Consider the following 19185-nt stretch of genomic DNA (forward strand, 5'->3'; position numbering starts at 1 on the left):
TCAGCCAGCCTCTGGGGCCTGGCCCGCATCCTCGCCCTGGGCGTCCACCTGGTTGCTCTTGCCCAGCTTCTTCAAGCTCTCAAGGAAGGCCTTCCACGTCTCCTGCACACTCTTCTCCAGCAGCCAGCCCTCACTCTCGCACTCTGGGTCCTCGGGGTTCGACACGCTTTCCAGCGCTGTGTGCAGGTAACGCAGCCCGATCGTTATGGTCACCTAGTGGGGAGGAGAGGAGACTTACAGGAGAGCAGAGAGGAGTAGCTGGTGATTGGGGCCATTCGGAAACCATGGAAACCACTGGACTATCCTCCTCAACCAGTTGCCATTGGTCAATTCCATTCAACAGTGTGTACCACAGGATCCCCAACTCCAGCTAATATTTACTACCAAAATTGTGCTTCATAGGGTTTTCAATGGCTGATTTTTTAGAAATAGATAGTGAGCCCTTTCTTCTGAGGCACATCTGGGTGAATTCGAACCTTCAACCTTTTGGTTACCAGCTGAACATGTTAACCACTTGTACCACCTAAGGATTCCCTGTATCTCCCTAAACCAAACCAAACCCATTGCCATCGAGTCAGTTCCAACTCACAGCAACACTGTAGGACAGAGTAGAACTGCCCCCATAAGGTTTCCAAGTCTGTCATCTTTACAGAAGCAGACTGCCACATCTTTCTTCTATGGAGTGGCTGGTGGCTTCGAACTGCTGACCTTTCAATTAGCAGCTGAGTGCTTAACCATTGCACGACCAGGGCTCCTTTGTACCTCCCTGGGGCCCTTAAAATAAGGCGAGCACTGTTGAGTCGGGGTTAGTGAAGGCCTGCTCCACCCACCCTGGCCTCAGTGTTCAAGATACCTGCCCTTCTCCAAGCTCATCTCCATTCTCCTCTTTCCAGCCACCACCCTGGGCTTCTTTGGATTCCTCCCACACACCACCCTTTCTTCCCTCCAGGTCTTTACCATTTGCTGTTCTCTCTGCCTAGAACATTTTCCTCTCTGTATTCACCTGCCTAATTCAGCCTCAAGGAGCCCAGGTGCACAGTGGTTAAGTGCTCAGTTGCTAACAAAAGGTCTGCAGTTTGAACCCACAAGCCACTCTGCAGGAGAAAGATGTGGCAATCTGTTTCCATAAAGATTACAGCCTTGAAAACCCTATGGGGCAGTTCTCCTACTCTGTCCTACAGGGTCACTATGAGTCGGAATCAACTCGTCCGGCAATGGGTTTAATTCAGCCTCATCCCTCAATGTCCTTCCTGCTGCACATCTCCCCTCCCCTCACCCTGGGCGCTCACCGTCCGTGTGCATTAGTGCCTTGCTCCCACAGTATTGGGCCCAAATTCCTAGCGCATTGCTTTGCACAGATCAGATGTTCAGTAACTGTTGGACTGAATTAAAAGTCACCTCCTTTTCTCCAAACAGTATATGAGTGATCTCCCTTTACTTTCATTATTTTGATTAGTCCAGTGATGGACAGATGAATGACGGAATGGATGCTAGTAATGGATCATTTGGGTTTGTTCACCAGTAGTCACTGTGGGACAGATAGTGGTATCAGAATTCCTGGGCTCAAATCCCAGCTCTGGCACTCAACCAACCATGTGACTAAAAAAACCAAACACCTTTATTCCTCTGGTTTGTAGATGTTCAGAGGAAACGGTGCCTGCCTCGCATGGGTGCTGTGATACTTCAGCATGTGTGACCTGCTCAGTGCCTGGTGCACGGTAGGGGCTGATGTGTTAGCTGTAGTTTGTTAGTATTCAGCTTGGTAAGTATTGCTTTCACTTTTCTAATTACATAATCTGTTAACCACTTGTTTCTACTTATATTTCCTGTTTGCTCTCTTATCCTTCTCCTTTTATGATACAGCAAACTGTGAGAACAGGCCTGCTAAAGGAGAGCATCTATTCCCTGAGGGCAAGAGTGGGCCTTGCCAGTCTTGGTCACCCAATATCCCAGCACCTAGAATAGCATCAGCTAGTGGTGGGGCCTCAGTAAGTATCTGTTGAATGAATGCTCTGGGACAATTTATAATTATGATAGTAGATGACACTAGTAACTGATAAAGATTTATTATTATTATCCATTGACCACCACTCATCTGGATATTATCCTATCACTGTCATACTGTGGTAGCTTGTGAGTTGCTGTGATGCTGGAAGCTATGCCACCAGTATTTCAAATACAAGCAGGGTCACCCATGGTGGACAAGTTTCAGTGGAGCTTCCAGACTAAGACTAAGAAAAAGGACCTGCAATAGGTAAGTGGTAACTTTGATGAAGAATAAGACAGTACACAATACCGGGGAAGTTAGCACAACTTGACCAAGGCAAAGTCATAGAAGCTCCATAGACACATCCAAATTCCCTGAGGAAACAAATTACAGGACTAAGGGCTGGGCACAATGCTTTCAGGGGACATCCAGCTCAATTGGCATACCATAGTTTATAAAGAAAATGTTCTACATCCTATTTGGGTGAGGAGCATCTTGGGTCTTAAAAGCTTGTGAGTAGCCATCTAAGACACTCCACCGGTTCCACCCTGTTTGGAGAGAGAATGAAAAAAACCAAAGATACAAGGGAAAGATTAGTCCAAAGGGCTCGTGGACCACAACTACCACAGCCTCCACCAGACTGAGTCCAGCACAACTAGATGGTACCTGGCTACTACCACTGACTGCTCTGATAGGGATCACAATAGAGGGTCCCGGACAGAGTTGGAGAAAAATATAGAGCAAAATTCAAACTCACAAAAAAAGACTAAACTTACTAACCTGACAGAGACTGGAGAACCCCAAGAGTATGGCCCCAGAGGCCCTTTTAACTCAGTACTGAAGTTACTCCTGAGGTTCACCCTTTAGCCAAGATTAGACAGGCCATAAAACAAACAATAATACACATAGCTCAACCATGGATATGAGACTAAATCGGCACACCAGCCCAGGAGCAAAGACGAGAAGGCAGGAGGGGACAGGAAAGCTAGACTAATAGAAATGGGGAACCCAAGTTCGAGAAGGGAGGAGTAGTGACATGTCACAGGCTTGAAAACCAGTGTCACAAAACAATATGTGTATTAATTGTTTAATGAGACACTAATTTGCTCTGTAAACCTTCATCTAAAGCACAGTAAAAAAAAAAAAAAAGGAATTTGGAAGACAGCTACCTGCCCAACCGACTATAAGGGACCCATATTTGTGCCCATTCTAAAGAAAGATGATGCAACAGAATGTGGAAAGTATCAAACAATATCATTAGCATCCCATCCAAGTAAAATTTTCCTGAAGATAGTTCAAAAATGGTTACAGCCGTACATCAACAGGTAACTGTCAGAAATTCAAGCCGGACTCAGGAGAGGGTGTGGAATGAGGGATATCATTGCTGATGTCAGATAGATCTTGGCTGAAAGCAGAGAATGCCAGAAAGATGTTTACCTGTGTTTTACTGGCTATGTAAAAGCATTCGACTGTGTGGATCATAATAAATTCTGGATAAGGTGAAGAATGGGAATTCCAAAGCAGTCAAGAACTTAGTTGTGCTCATGAGGAACCTGTACTTAGATCAAGAGGCAGTCATTTGAACAGAGCAAAGGGATCCTGCGTTGTTTAAAAATCAGGAAAGGTGTGCGTCAGGGGTGTATCCTTTCACCATACTTATTCAGTCTGTATACTGAGCAAATAATCTGAGAAGGTGGACTATATGAAGAAGAATGTGACATCAGGATTGGAGGAAGACTCATTAACAACCTGTGATATGCAGATGATACAACCTTGTGTGTTGAAAGCAGGGGATTTGAAGAACTTACTGATAAGATCAAAGACCACACAGCCTTCAGTATGCATTACATCTCAGAGTAAAGAAAAGAAAAAGCCTCACAACTGGACCAAGAAGCAACATCATGATAAATGGAGAAAAGATAGAAGTTGTCAAGGATTTCATTTTACTTGAATCCACAATCAACACCATGGAAGCAGCAGTCAAGGAACCAAACGACATATTGCATTGGGCTAATCTGCTGCAAAAGACCTCCTTAAAGCGTTAAAAAGTAAAGATGCCATTTTGAGGACTAAGGCGCACCTCATCTGCATACAAAAGCTGGACAATGAATAAAGAAGACTGAAGAAGAACTCATGCCTTTGAATCATGGTGTTGAGGAAGAATACTGAATATACTATGGACTGCCAGAAGAACGAACAAATCTATCTTGGAAGAAGTACAGTCAAAATGCTCATTAGGAACAAGAATGATAAGACTTCGTCTCACATAATTTAGATGTGTCCCTGAAGAAGGACATCATGCTTGGTAAAGTAGAAGGTAGACGAAAAAGTAGAAGACCCTCAAGGAGATGGACTGACACAGGGCTGCTACAATGGGCTCAAACATAGCAATGATTGTGAGGATGGTTTGGGACTGGGCAATGTTTCTTTCTGTTGTACCCAGGGTTGCTATGAGTTGGAACTGACTCATGACACGTAACAAGTGTCCATTGAAAGTGTAATAAAATATTTTTAAAGTGGAAAAGGTTGCCTCCTCCAGGAAGTCCTCTTGGTGTGAATGTGCCCACTCTGATCCCCCTCCTGCTTTCCTGAAAGAGGCCTGCTACACTATGAATTTTGCATTTGACAATGGCCCTCCTTTTCGTTAATAAGTTAGATTTCATCCCCTAACCAGATTGTGACGCCCGGGAAGATAAGGCTCAGGTCCAGGAATTCTATTGTTAGCCCAGTTACCTTTGTGCCCATCACAAAGGTCTGCCCACTAAAAGATCTTGAATAAAAGTCAAGGGCATTCAAATTGCTGTTCTCAGTGAGCTGGTCCTTATCTCCCTGTTGTGTGAGATCGAAAGGATTCCAACTCATAGCAACCCTATAGGACAGAGTAGAACTGCCCCCATAGACTGTGATCTTTATGCGAGCAGACCATCAGTTCTTTTCTCTCGCAAAGCAGCTGGTAGGTTCAAACCACCAACCTTCCAGTTAGCAGCCAAGTGCGTAACCTTTGTGCCACCAGAGCTCCTGCCTCATCTTACTAGGTTCCTGTAGAGGTGAGTGTAAATGGAACCCCGTTTGCCCACTGACTTCCATTAGCCTTTTAGGCTTCTTTTCATGGATTTTCAGGAGACGCTACCTCCTAACTTTCTAGCCATGCGCTTCTCTCCTTGTTCTACCCACTCATCCCAAAGCTCTGCCTCAATGAGCCAAAGACCAATAAATCGTCACTGAATGTGCCTTTTGCTTCAACACTGAAGAAGCCTTTCTAGAACACAGTCACCCTCTAGTTTTATGTGATGAGTTAGAATACGTGTATCTCAGCCGAGAGCACAACTACAGAATGTGAATTTCTACAGAGTGCTGGAGTCCGTGGGTGGTGTAAACAGTTAACCCAAAAGGTTGGAGTTCGAGTCAGCCCAGAGATGCCTCAAAAGAAAGGTCTAGTGACCTTACTTCAAAAAAAATCAGCCATTGAACATCTAGCTCAATTGGCATAACATAGTTTATAAAGAATATGTTCTACAGTCTATTTTGGTGAGAAGCATCTGGGGTCTTAAAAGCCTGCAAGCAGCCATCTAGGATCTCACCCCTTTGGGAGCAAGGAAGAATGAAGGAAACTAAAGAAACAAGGGAAAGATTAGTCCAAAGGACCAATGGACCACATCTACCACGGCCTCCGCCAGGCTGAATCCGGTAAAACTAGATGGTGCCTGGCTACCACCATTGACTGCTCTGACAGGAATCACAATAGAGGGTCCCAGACAGAGCTGGAGAAAAATATAGAACAAAATTCTAACTCATAAAGAAAGACCAGGCTTCCTGGCCTGACAGAGACTGGAGAAACCCTGAGAGTACGGCCCCTGGACATACTCAGTAATGAAGTCACTCCTGAGGTTCACCCTTCATCTAAAGATTGAACAAGCCCATGCAACAAAACAGACTAAAGGGGCACACCAGCCCTGGGCCAGGGATTTGAAGGAAGTAGGGAACAGGAAAGCTGGTAATAGGGAACCCAGGGTTAAGAAGGGAGAGTGTTGACATGTGGTGGGGTTGTTAACCAATGTCATAGAACAATGTGTGTACTGTTTGATGGGAAACTAGTTTGTTCTGTAAACCTTCATCTAAAGTACAATTTAAAAAAAAACAAAATCAGCCATTGAAAGCCCTATGGAGCACAGTTCTACTCTGACACACATGGGGTCACCATTTGACTCGAAGGCAACTCGTTGTAAGAAATCAACTTACTTAAAGAAACCTTCCAGGAAACCTTCTCTAAAGGAAAAAGCTTCCCCACCTAATGTTTCTTGTTTTATACACTTTTATTCTGGAGTCTAGATTAGCTCAAATAGGTGCCCCTGAGTCATCTTCTGTGTCACCTTGGTCTAAAAAAAATCCCATTGCCATCGAGTTGATTCCTGACCCATAGCAACGCTATAAGACGGGGTAGAACTGCCCCATAGGGTTTCCAAGGACCAGATGGTAGATTCAAACTGCCGACCTTTTGGTTAGCAACCAAGCTCTTAACCACTGTGCCACCAGGGCCCCACCATCTTGGTCTACCACCCACTAACACACTCTCTCGTTCAACACCTAGGACAGTGCTTGGCACACTGTAGGGATTTAAGAAATAGCTCTTCAACAAATTACTGAATTTAACAGATGTGCACGGAGGCTGAGGGTTTACTACCTTCCAAGCCCTGTAGCTACAGACAGGAATGAAGCTATGGGCCTTCTGGTTCTCACAAATGAGATAAGATGAACCCACAAAGAATTAGAATAACAAGTAAATGATGACTGCCATCTCCAGAGAAGCACAAATCCAAACAGCTCCCACTTCCTGACCACCCCCAATGTTCATATCATCTCCCGTTGCCGCCTAAGAGTCCCCAAAGCTAAGGGCTGTGTGTTATCTCCATAGGACATGGAAGTTTTGCCCAGACCTCAGAATCAAAAAGTGGAGGCACTGGGTGAACCTTCAAAACATTCTGCTAAGACAAAAGGTCACTCTTGTCTGATCCCGTTTGTATGAAATGTCTACAATAGGTGGATCCATAGAGATGGAAGGCAGACTGGTAGTTGTCAAGGGCTGGGGAATGGGGGGGATGTGGGGGGTAACTGCTTAATGGGTAGGAGTTTCCTTTTCGGGTGATGAAAATGTTCTGGAACAAGACAGAGGTGGTGGTTGCACAATGCTGGGGAGTGCTAAATGCCACTGAATTGTTATTTTGAAACGGTTAGTTTAATGTTAGCAGCCCCTGCGTGATGCAAACAGTTAAGCACTCAACTACTAGCTCAAAGGTTGACAGTTCGAATCCACCCACAGGTGCCTCAGAAGACAGGCCTGGCGATGTTTCTGAAAGGTCACAGCCTTGAAAACCTTAGGGAGCTCAATTCTACTTGCACACATGGGGTCGCCATGAGTCAGAGCCAACTCAATGCAACTAATGACAACAACAGTTTAATGTTATATGAATTTCACCTCAGTAGACTTTATTCTAAGAGGCAGGGAAAAATAAAAGAGTAGAGACACTGGGATTCAAGCCCAGCCCATCTGAACCGCGGCAAGACTGAGGCTGGCTCTGAGGAGGGAGAGATGCTCTCCAGCCTGCATCCACCCAGTTAAGCCCAAAGGGGGAAGGTGGTACCCTCTGTCCTCGTGCCTCAGCTGGCCCAGACCCACCTCGAAGAGCCAGACGAGGAGTACAGCAGCACCCATGGAGTTCATGAGGCTGCTGTAGTAGCTCAGTAGGGCGTCCCTGCAGCCACGCACCCACAGGTTGAGCTCCTCAGTCTGGTGGTCGTAGCTGTAGTGCGCCGAGTTGTTGGTCAACTGGTACTGGATGCAGGGCCGTGGAGAGCTGGGGTTGCAGCAGCTGAAGGGAACACCATCCACTAGGTACCGCCCATCCACGTTGCTCTTGACGCGACTGGAGGAGAAACAGACAGCCTGAAACAGGCTTCCAGACTTCTCACCAGGGGTCAGTTCCTCCAGCCCCTACCTCGAAGCCGAGCATATTCGTTCATTCGCTCACACAATAAATATTCTCTGTATGCCTCCTATGTGCCAGCCACTTTCTAGGCACTGAGGATAGAGCAGTGGACACTCAGCCAATGCCCCTGCCTTCCTGGAGCTTATGTTCTAGAGGGGAGAGACCGGTGCCAAATGAAGCCAGTGAACGGGCGCATAGGAATTCTCTCACCTACACTGAGTGCTGCCAGGCTCCCGTGCCAGGCTGGTAAGCCTCAGGCAGGGGTGAGAGAGGTGAAATGGGAAGGAAGCACAGAAATGGGAGAGTCCTTACCAGGTGCTGTGACTGTCAGACTTGAGCCCCCAGCCCCTCTTCAGCCTTATCCCCCCTCACAGGTCACTGGTGACCAAGACCCCTCTGGCCAGATCAGCTCTGCTCCAGAATACGTTCCAGAAGGCCTGCTCTGATCCAGGGCTCACTCAGGGGCTGAGATGGAGAGGAGTCCCTTGCTGGTGCAAATGGTTAACATGCCCTCTCAGCTGCTAACTGAAAAGTTGGAGGTTCCAGTCTACCCTGAGGCACCTCGGAAGAAAGGCCTGGCAATCTACTTCTGAAATATCAGCCGTTGAAAATCCGATAGAGCACAGTTCTACTCAGACACACATGAGGTCGTCATGAGTCAGAGTTAACTCCATAGCAACTGATTAGGGATGGATACGCAAGCAAGGCAAGCACAGTCCTTGCCCTCAGGTGCTCACCTTCCATGGTGAACTCTGCCCCCAGCCACGTGGGAGCCCCGTGCTCACCTGCAGGAAGGATGTGGCCTGCACCCTCAGCTGTCCAGGTACTACAGGAGAACTCAGGGTGGCCGGCAGGGCTCCCAGCGTAACTTTTGTATTTCTAGTTTCTATGTTTACAGCACACCATACACCTCATGGGGTCAGAAGTCTCAGGGAAAAGTCTCCTTCCCTGTCAGCGAACTGGCTGTGTTCTCTCCTGACCTTAGTGGGGTCACACAGGCATCTTTGTAAAACGTCATCAAGCTGTGCACTGAGAACCTGTGCGTTTTACTGTGTGCATGCCATCTCCGGTAAAGTTTTTTTTTTTTTTTTTAAGTTTCACATGAACAGTGCAATACATAATCACAGCTGACCTTTACAACACAAGAAGAGAAAGCATGTTATTGTTTAAAGTGGAAATTATTTTCTACAATGATAATCGAAATGGCAACTATACTCTTTAAAAAGATATCAGTGTTTAGCATCTAAATAAAATCTCTTGAATACAAAGATTCGCCCTCTCCTTCCTGTCCCCCAGGTCCCCTCGCTGGGGGCAAACCACTGTGGCCAGCTCAGCCAACACAGACAAGCAAACACGGATTCTACAGATATTCTCATTCTTCCAGGGTGTGTTTGCTTGTCTGTTAGTTTAACCCACATGGTAAGATTACATAATGCTGTCTTGAACCTCTCTTTTTTCCCTTAGAATTGTCTCAGGGATTTTCTCATTTCCACCCTTGGAGAGCGTTCTTGGTTTCTCTAAAGAGCTTCGTGACACTCCGTTGTGTGGATGGGCCGTGGGCTCTAACCACTGATGGACATGTGGATTTTGCCCAATCTCCTGTTCGTGCAAACATGGCACCTGGGTCATTTTGCAGATGTGTGAGTATATCTAGAAGGTAAATTTCTCGAAGAGGCATCCCTGCATCAGAGGGTGGTTTCATCTGTGAACTTGTCAGATTTCTCTCCCTGGGCGTTGCGTGATTGCACCCCTGCCAGCTGTGCCTGAGAAAGCCTGCCCCCCACAGCTGCACCAACACATGGTCCTGCCCAACTTTTAATCTTTGCCAACCTGGCAGATGAAAAATGTTACCTCCAGGTTGTTTTAATTCCCATTTTTCTTATTGCAAGTGAGGCTGAGCATCTTTTGATATTTTTTTAATTTTTTTTAATCTGTAAGTGAAAGTTTACAGTTCAAGTTAGTTTCTCATACCAAAATTTATACCCACATTGTTATATGATCCTAGTTGCTCTCCCCATAATGTGACAGCACACTACTCCTTTCCACCCTGGATTTCCCGTGTCCATTCAGTCAGCTCCTGTCCCTTTCTGCCTTCTCATCCCACCTCCGGACAGGAGCTGCCTTTTGATATGTTTAAGAGCCGTTTCTGGCTCATTTTCTGTGAACTATCTGTTGATCTCCAGTGCTATTAGGACTCCAGGAAGGCTGGACAAGGTGGCCTCCTTGATTCTGAAACAACCCTCACCTGGGTTATGGCAACACTACTTCCACACCCCCTGCAGCCCCTGACCTCTACTTTGTGGACAGGACCCACATCCTGGAGGACAGGTGGCCCTGAGTGGCATGAGCATGCAGGACGGTGATGAGGGCAGGACCGCTGGGTTTGGCTCTGGCTCTACCACAAACCAGCTCTGCCCCTCTGGACACATTCCTTAACCTCTCCAGGCCTCAGCTTCCTTATATGTAAAACACGGTTGACACGAGGAGTCGGTGAAACAATACATGTAAAAATGCTTAGAAGAGTGCTATACCTGGTAGGTGTGCAATAAGCATGAACTACTATTGTTACTCAGAGTCTCTCTGGTGGCACAAATGGTTAACGTGCTTGGCTGCTAACCAAGAGGTTACAGCTTCAAATCCACCCAGAAGCTCCTCAGAAGAAAAGCCTGGCAATCTACTTCTGAAAAATCACCCATTGAAAAGCCTGTGGAGCACGGTTCTACTCTGACACACACACCTTCTCCATGAATCAGCAACTAGGGCTTTTTTTTTTTTTGGTTATTATTATTATTCATGAGTGAAGGCTGACTCTTGCTGCAGAGAGAAAGCTCACAATCCAGTTGTGAAAACAGGACAGACCCATCCAGCACTGGCAGTGGTCACCATAAGAACTGTAGAGGCTGAACCATCAGCTTCTCGAGGCGACGACCATGTCTGATGTTGTCGGTGTATCCCAGCACAGAGCTCACTGCCTGGCACACGGGGTGCTGTTAAACATAGGCTGGGGAGGGAGTAACTAGTACTAAAGCTTGTGCCTGTCCCCTGATTAGCCCACTCAGCTCTGGCTCAGGAGCCCCTCGCTCAGGGTCCAGCCAGGTAGGGCCCTGGGTAAGTGCTGCCTGGGGGGCCTTCTGCAGGGCAAAGGGCAGGCTGGAGGGTGTTGGAGGGGCCATCAGATTGGGGCTCCTCTTCCCTGTGAGAGGGTACCACTAAGCAAACCGTAGTCTCTGAAGTGCTCCTTCCCACCACACAGCTAAGCCCAACACATACTCCTCAAGGCTGGGGGCCCCCAAACTCAGAGCTGTCTGTCCCTCTTCCTGGCTTGCGGGCTGTCCCTTGAGCCCTCACTCTCCAGCACAACGTCCCAGGTGACCCGTTTGTGTCCCCACACAGAGAATGGATATAGTAGAGAGCAGAGCTTTGAGTCCTAAATCTGCATTTGTGAGCCACAGAAGTTAACCTCTCTGAGCTGTGTGAGGCAGGATGAATACAGGGGTCTTGGGGACATCAGGCTTGGTACCTGGTTGACCCTCAGAAAATGTTAACTCCTCCTCCCTTAGGGAGCCCTCGTGCCTTAGTGGTTAAGAGCTCAGCTGCTAACCAAAAAGTCAGCAGTTCAAATCCACTAGCCGCTCGTTGGAAACCCTATGGGGCAGTTCTACTCTGTCCTATAGAGTAGCTATGAATCGGAATCAACTCAACCGCAAGGGGTTTGCTGCAGTGGGTTCCCCCCTTAGAGCCATTCAGTGTAAGAGCTGGACAGGACCTCAAAAACTACCAGATGCTTCTACAGAGGAGGAAGTGAGGCCCAAAGCGGGCAGGGCCTGGCCCCAAGCCACAGACCCCACCCAGCCTGCAGCAGTTGGACATCCCATCCATGGACATCCCATCCATGTCCCCCCTCTCAGGTCCTTCCTGCATGTTGGCTTTTTCTAAACTTCCTGGGAAAGTGTGAGTTCCTTCCCCTGTACCAGCAGCCCTTTCCTGGCCACCATCACCTCTCTTTATGCATCTCCAGGTGTCCCTAATTTGGGGTAAAGTTTGCAGATCTGCCTCATATACACTACACCTGCAGTCGTGTGGGCTGAGGCCAGCAGAAGCACTGGGTGGCCCTCAGTCGGCAGGCTGGCCTCCCAGACAGCATCCATCTCCTCATCTCACCTTGCTGACCCCCAGTGGACAAGCTGTCTTGCTGGTCTCCACAGGGCAGGGTTGTGTCTCCCCTCAGACTGGGGCTCCCTTAGGGCAAGGCTGTGTCTCCCCCTCCTACTGGGGCTCCCTGAGGGCAGGGCTTTGTCTCCCTTCAGACTGGGGCTCCCTGAGGGCAGGGCTTTATCTCCCTTCAGAATGGGGCTCCCTGAGGGCAGGGCCTGGGTCAGCCTGGAGGACGCAGGCTGACTTGGTGGAGGTCGGGCTGCCTGTGAGTGACCCCAGCCTGGGACCTCTCAGGGTTCCACACCTCTGGAACCAGCCCTACCCCAGAAGCATCAGCTTGTTTACTCAGTGCTTGCCCTCCTTCCAACCATAGATTAAGGTCCCACTCACCCTCTTAAGATAAAGCTAGGCAGCAGAGATCTTAGGTGGTGAGCTGGGTATTTATATCAGGGAGTGTTTCCCAGGCTACAAATCTCTAAGTTTCCTAGGACACCCTAGAAGGGAGGGGGCATACCAGGGGCAGGCCCTGGGAACGCAGGCAGAGTGAGAGAACCCAGCCCTCCTCTCAGGAACTGCACTGGAAAGCTAGAGGGTGAGAACCTCGACTTTCTCTACCCCAGCAGCTAGCTGTGTTCATCCTTCATGTGAACAGAATGCCTCAGGGAAACCCTCTGGAAAACGATATGCCGGGGCACAGCCGCAAGCACCAGAACCCTGCCCACGCCTGCCTGCCCGGTACCAGCGACGCTTGAGGACTGTGGGAATCTTCTCCAGACTATCCACCCACTAATCAGCTCATGGCTACAGGATCACCTCCTGTAGTCCTGGGGTCCAGGAAAAGAGTGGGGTTCACCCCAGACTTTTTACTGACTCCTCCAAATTCAGTGGGGGAAGTAAGAAGGAAAAAGGAGAAGGGAATTATTTAAAAAAAAAAAAATCTTGGTGGTGATGAATAAATATATGCACACCCATGTTCGATGCAGCACTGTTCACAATAGCAAAAAGATGGAAACCACCTAGGTGCCTACCAACAGACGAAGGGATAAACAAATTATGGCATATACTGTGCAACAATAAAGAACAACAACGAATCTGCGAAACATTTCATAACATGGATGAACCTGGAAGGCATTATGCTGAGTGAAATTAGTCAGTTAAAAAAGGACAAATATTATATGAGACCACTATTATAAGAACTCAAGAAAACATTTAAACACAGAAGAAAACATTCTTTGATGGTTATGAGGGTGGGGAGGGAGGGAGATGGGTATTCACTAACTAGATAGTAGACAAGAATTATATTAGGTGAAGGGAAAGACAACACACAATACAGGGGAAGTCAACACAATTGGACTAAACCAAAAGCTAAGAAGTTTCCTGAAAACAACAAAACACTTCAAGGCACAGAGTAGCAGAGGCGGAGGTCTGGGGACCATGGTTTCAGGGGACATCTAGGGCAATTGGCATGACAAAATTTATTAAGAAAACGTTCTGCATCCCACTGTGGTGAGTGGCATCTGCGGTCTTAAAAGCTAGCAAGCTGCCATCTAAGATGCGCCAGTTGGTCCCCACTGACCTGTAGCAAAGGAGAATGAAGAACACTAAAGACACAAGGAAAATATTGGCCGAAGATACAGAAAGGGCCACATAAACTAGAGACTCCGTCAGCCTGTGACCGGAAGAACTAGATGGTGCCTGACTACAACCAATGACTGCCCTGACAGGGAACACAGCAGAGGGTCCATCATGGAGCAGGAGAAAAGTGGGGTGCAGAACTCAAATTCTAGTAAAAAGACCAGGCTTATTGGTCTGACTGAGACTGAAGGAACCCTGGCAGACATGGTCCCCGGACTTTCTGTTAACCCAGAACTAAAATCATCATTCCTGAAGCCAACTCTTGAGACAAAGATTATAGTGGACCATAAGACATAAAAATGACACTCGTGAAGAGTGTGCTTCTTAGGTCAAGTAAATACACGAGACTAAATGGGCAGCTCCTGTCCAGAGGTGAGATGAGAAGGCAGAAAGGGACAGGAGCTGGTTGAATGAAACACGGGAAATCCGGGAAGGAAAGGAGGAGTGTGCTGTCACATTATAGAGAGAGCAACCAGGGTCACAGAACAACGTGTATATAAATTTTTGTATGAGAAACTAACTTGAGCTGTAAACTTTCACTTAAAGCACAATTAAAAAATAAATAAATAAATACCTTGGTGGTGAATAATAAAAGTCCCTGGGTATGCAAATAGTTAACACATTCAGCTGCTAACCAAAAGGTTGGAGGTTCAAGTCCACCCAGAGGCACCTCAGAAGAAAGGCCTGGTGATCTACTTCCCAAAAATTAGCCATTGAAAACCCTCTGGACACATACAAGGTCACCATGAGTTGAAGTGGACTCCAAGATGAATGGTAACAGTACCCTCTTCTCCTGCCTTCCTGCTAGACCCTCCCCAGCTACTCAGCCATCTTATGCCTCAGGACCCTAGCCCTTAAGGTGCTGCCAAGAAGACCCTGAAGAACTCGGCTGCTAACCAGAAGGTTGGCAGTTTGAATCCACCAGCCCGCCACTCCTTGGAAACTCTAGGGGACAGTTCTACTTTGTCCTATCTGGTCGCTATGAGTCAGAATCGACTCAGTAACAACGTGTTTTGGATTTGGTCATCTCACAAAAACAAGTGTACTTTATGTTTTTCAGAGGATGATTTTGGTGAGCCAGTTTTGTTGCATAAACTTATATAACACTCCTAAATCAAGCAGTCAAGATGTGAACAGAAAAAAATTTTTTTTAGTGTTCCTGTGTGGGGTGAAGTGGCAGGCCACATTCTCTCATTCATTCCTGTGATCATTCATTCATTTGTTCATTGTTTCTACAAAACAAAAAGGGCCGTGCTGGGCACTGGTCCCAGGTGCCACCCTTCAGGCAAAGCCAACTAACTCCATGACGCTTCCTGGACACAACTCCAGGGCCTCACATCCCTCACGGGCACTGTCCACAGACCATTCATTTATAAGTTTGGGAAATGATGATGTGACCCTCTCTCTGCGAAGGGGACCCCAGAGCAACCCTCTCAGGCTACGTAGCCCCTGGCAGCATGGGAGACACCAACAAGGGACCTCAATCCCTGGAGGTTTTGGAAAGGAGACAGGGATTTTAGTTCTACAAAAAGAGAACACACATTTTCTTCCTGGAAATTTAATCTAGGGAAATAATACAGGCTGAGAGGGTGGTGGTAGAAAGAGAAAGAAGGCAAAAGTCACAAAGATGTCAGAAGGTAAATAAGAACAACCTAAGCGGCTACCTAAGGGACAGGGCTAAGCATAGACTGATACAGTCATTCAGTGGAATATTATTGTTGTTGTATGCTGGCAAGTTGATTCTGATTCCTATCAACCCTACAGGACAGAGTAAAGCTGCCCCATAGGGTTTCCTAGGCTGTAATCTTTATGGGAGCAGATACCAGGTCTTTTCTCCCGTGCCTCTCTGCTGGTGAGTTCCAACCACCAACCTTTCGCTGAGCAGCTGAGTGCTTAACCACTGTGTCACTGGAGCTCCTTCGAATATTATGCAACCATTACATATGATCAGTTTGAACAGTATGCAAATGTAACACTATTAAATTATAAAACAAAGCACTCAATTTATTCATACTATGTTTTTTTTTTTTTTTATGGTTACACTGTGTTGTCATGTGAATGTTAGCAAGACTAGGCTGAAATGTGGAAAATTAAATCAATGGATTAGTTGTGGATGAGAATCTGCCTTGAATTTCCTTTCCTGTTTTCTTTTCTCTCCTTGTCCCTATAGAGAAACTTTTTTTTCAAGTCAGTGGAGTTAGGATAATTTCGCACCAACAAGTCAATATGGGACAACATGGCAGTCTTGATCAAGCTAAATGTTTCCCTGCAAATCTAGAGAAACTGACCATTGGGAGTGGAGCAACCTGGAGAATTTCTCTGCTTTGGGACAGAAGAGGATTTGAGGATTACAGGGAGATTTTGTAAGTCCCTCCAAGGACTTTCTCTATGCAGAAGACAATCAAGGAAAATGGCAGAGGAAAAGGTGAAAAGCCCCTTCTCTTCCGCTCACAAATGCCGCTTCCACTATCAGCCTCTGCCCCCAGCTCTAGGAATTCTGCTCCTCCCTCCTGGGGGCAGGCCACCTTGTGCTGCCCCTGTGGACCTGTCATCTAGGAAGGCCAGAGTGATGTACAACCCTCTCCTTGAATGGGATTTGTAGCAGACTAGCAGTAATCCGCATCCACAAAGTCCCAAGTGATGACCTAGAATCTGAATTCCCTTCCATTTAAGGTGCAGCTTAGCTAGCCACCTGGGGTTCATTAGTGTTGTCTGGGCTTTAAGCACGCCCTGTTACTGGTGCCCAAGGTCCTGAGTTCAAGTCTCCCTTGGACTTGCCAACTTCACTCAGAGGAAAAAACACTCTGGGGAGCAGAGCTGAACTGCCAGCTTCAGCCCAGGTATAGGTAGAGCTGGACAGAGAGAAGAGGTGAGGGTGACCCATGATGGTGGCCCACTGGGAATAACAGTACACAGGCAGTTGTCTCTAACACAGAAGATGAGATTCTGCTTTCTCGCTAACATGTCCTTACATCCCATCACAGGATGTGGTTTTCACATACACCAAGAATACTCTAGAAACATGTCATCGTGCTGCACTATCATGATTTAAGAAGTAAATATCAGCAGGCACATAATGAGAACCTACTACATATGCCAGGCTCTGAACAGAGCTGGAAGGTGACCTATAAGATCACCCATTCTAGCGCCTTCGTTTAATACACGGGTGAAGGATGGTGATCTGTCCCCTAAAGCCTGGGAAATCCTATGGGGTAGTTCTTCTTTGTCCTATAGGGTCGCTATGAATTGGAATCAAATGGACAAATGCCACACAACGATAACAACAACAAAGGAAGGCCCAGAGGGACTTGCCCAAGGTCATACAGCTAATTAACAACTACAGCCTAGATGTCCTGATTGCCCTGTTCTCTGTTTTCTCCACCATATGTGAGGACAAACACCCTGGGAGTGGGTGTTCAGGGTCGAATGATTGGAAAACAGGTAGTTAATTGAGAAATTTAAGCTTCTGGGACTGAATCAATCTACCCGAGTAAATGAGACGTGAAGCCAAATAATGTCTCAGGGTATGTGACCTTGGAATAATACCGTCCCTACTTCACGATGCAGACATACATTCCTGGCCAGGTCTTCCTCCCTGGGGACTTCTATCCAAGCAAGTTATATAATTTGCTATCTTATTCCCACCAACCATAGGAAGTTGCCATTTTTGTAAGTCAAAAACGATAGAATATTGGCTATTCCACATAGTTCGACCTAATTTTGTTGTTGTTGTTGTTGTGAGCCACTGAGTCGATTCTGACTCATAGTGACTCTGTAGGACAGAGTAAAACTGCCCCAGAGGGTTTCCTAGGCTGTAATCTTTATAGCAGCAGATCACCAAGTCTTTTCTCCTGTGGAGCAGCTGGTGGGTTTGAACCACCAACCTTTTGGTTAGCAGCTGAGCACTTAACCACTGGACCACCAGGGCTTCTTGTTCAACCTGATTATACACTCACATATGCAGTAATAAGTAGTACACACAGAGCCCATTGGGGAGGAAAAGGCCCTGGATAGAGGCGGGTCAGAGGCCTGAACCTCTGTGTTCCCATAGAGCTCTGACCCTGGGGCTGGAAGCCACTCACTCTTTGACTTCTTTGGAGGAAAAGTCCAGGTAGCGGTTGCTGATCCACTGAATCTCAAACCAGTCCCTAAAGCCATTGTTGCCACAGCATTTGAACTCAATCTGCAGCATGTCGATGGTCTTCTTCATGAAGCACCTGCCGGGGGTGTCGGTGTCCCGGTAATACTTCATGCCGTTCTTGAGCCCATGAGCCAGGGTGCTCTCCAGCGAGCCTCGCATCAGAAAGCAGCAAAGGGCCACAAGGAAGAGGGCAATGTTGAAGAGGACACAGATGGCCAGGTATGGCTTCAGCAAGGGCTTCCACTTGGCGTACTTGGCAGGGTCCAGGGCATCATAGCAGATCTTGCCAGCCAGAGAGTTGAAGACACAGGACAGCACCCCCACCCCTATCAAGGAGTTGGGCACAAAATGGCTCTCTGAATTATTCATCACATCGCTCCTCTTCCGGAGTTCAATCTTCAGGAACAGCCCAAGGCTGAAGATGATGATACCAGCCAACACAGACAGCCAGTTCATGAGCCAAAGCCCTTGGGCCAACTTGACCCGCTTCTTCTGGTCAAATTTGACTTTCAGGAGCGCCATGCTTGCAGGGTGCAGTCCCGGTAGCCTCCCACAACCAACCTTGCACTCCTGACTTTAATGAGCTCAGAGGCTGATGATTCAGGGCCTTGGGAAGGGTGCAGGCGGCTGAAGGCAGCAGCTCCAGGGGCTGCCCATGTTGAGCTCCCCCTAGCCTGAGACCCCCACTAACCCAGGCGTGGAGGCAGAGTCACAGTTCACGCAGGGGCTAGTCCTTGGCGTCGTTTCTGCAGCTCCTTTCCCAGCCAACAAGCTGAACATTGCAGATTAAAAGTGGGATCCATAAGACATCTTGCTAATCTCCTTAGCCAGGTTCATCCCATTAGATAAAGCCCTGCCAGCCTCAAAACATGGCCAAAAGGAGCCTCCACATACACACTGCAGAAAAAGCTCTGCATTCAGCTGGGAGAGTCAGGAGCAAAATGGGGGAGACTGGCCAGAAGGGCTTTATCCTGAAGGTCTGGGTCAGGTCATGTGTCTCCCCAGAAGCAAGTTTCCAGGCCTAGCTCCTCCAGAATGTCCTATCTTGCCCACAGCTCCCTCTCACCCACACCTCCCATTACAGAGCATCCTGTTGGTATTAGTTGCTGTCAAGTCGATTCTGATTGATGGTGACCCAAGTATGCACAGTAGAATGCTCCATACAGTTTTCAAGGCTGTGACCTTTGCAACAGGCAGGTTGCCAGGCCTGTCTTCTGAGGTGCCTCTGGGTGAGTTTGAACCACCAACCTTTCAGCTAGTAGTCAAGGACTTTGCCGTTTGGG

General features: G+C 47.5%; 1 protein-coding gene across 1 annotated transcript; it reads right to left on the minus strand.

The window, feature by feature from the left end:
- On the minus strand, positions 1-18424 carry PRPH2 (peripherin 2). The gene is made up of 3 exons (XM_049875307.1): positions 17844-18424; positions 7662-7908; positions 1-213 (listed from the first exon to the last, which is right to left on the minus strand). The coding sequence occupies exons 1-3, from the start codon at positions 18422-18424 to the stop codon at positions 1-3; spliced, it is 1041 nt and encodes a 346-aa protein (XP_049731264.1).
- Positions 18425-19185: the final 761 nt, after the last annotated feature.

Source organism: Elephas maximus, chromosome 1 (genome assembly GCF_024166365.1).
Source record: "Elephas maximus indicus isolate mEleMax1 chromosome 1, mEleMax1 primary haplotype, whole genome shotgun sequence".
NCBI classification, from domain to species: Eukaryota; Metazoa; Chordata; class Mammalia; order Proboscidea; family Elephantidae; genus Elephas; species Elephas maximus.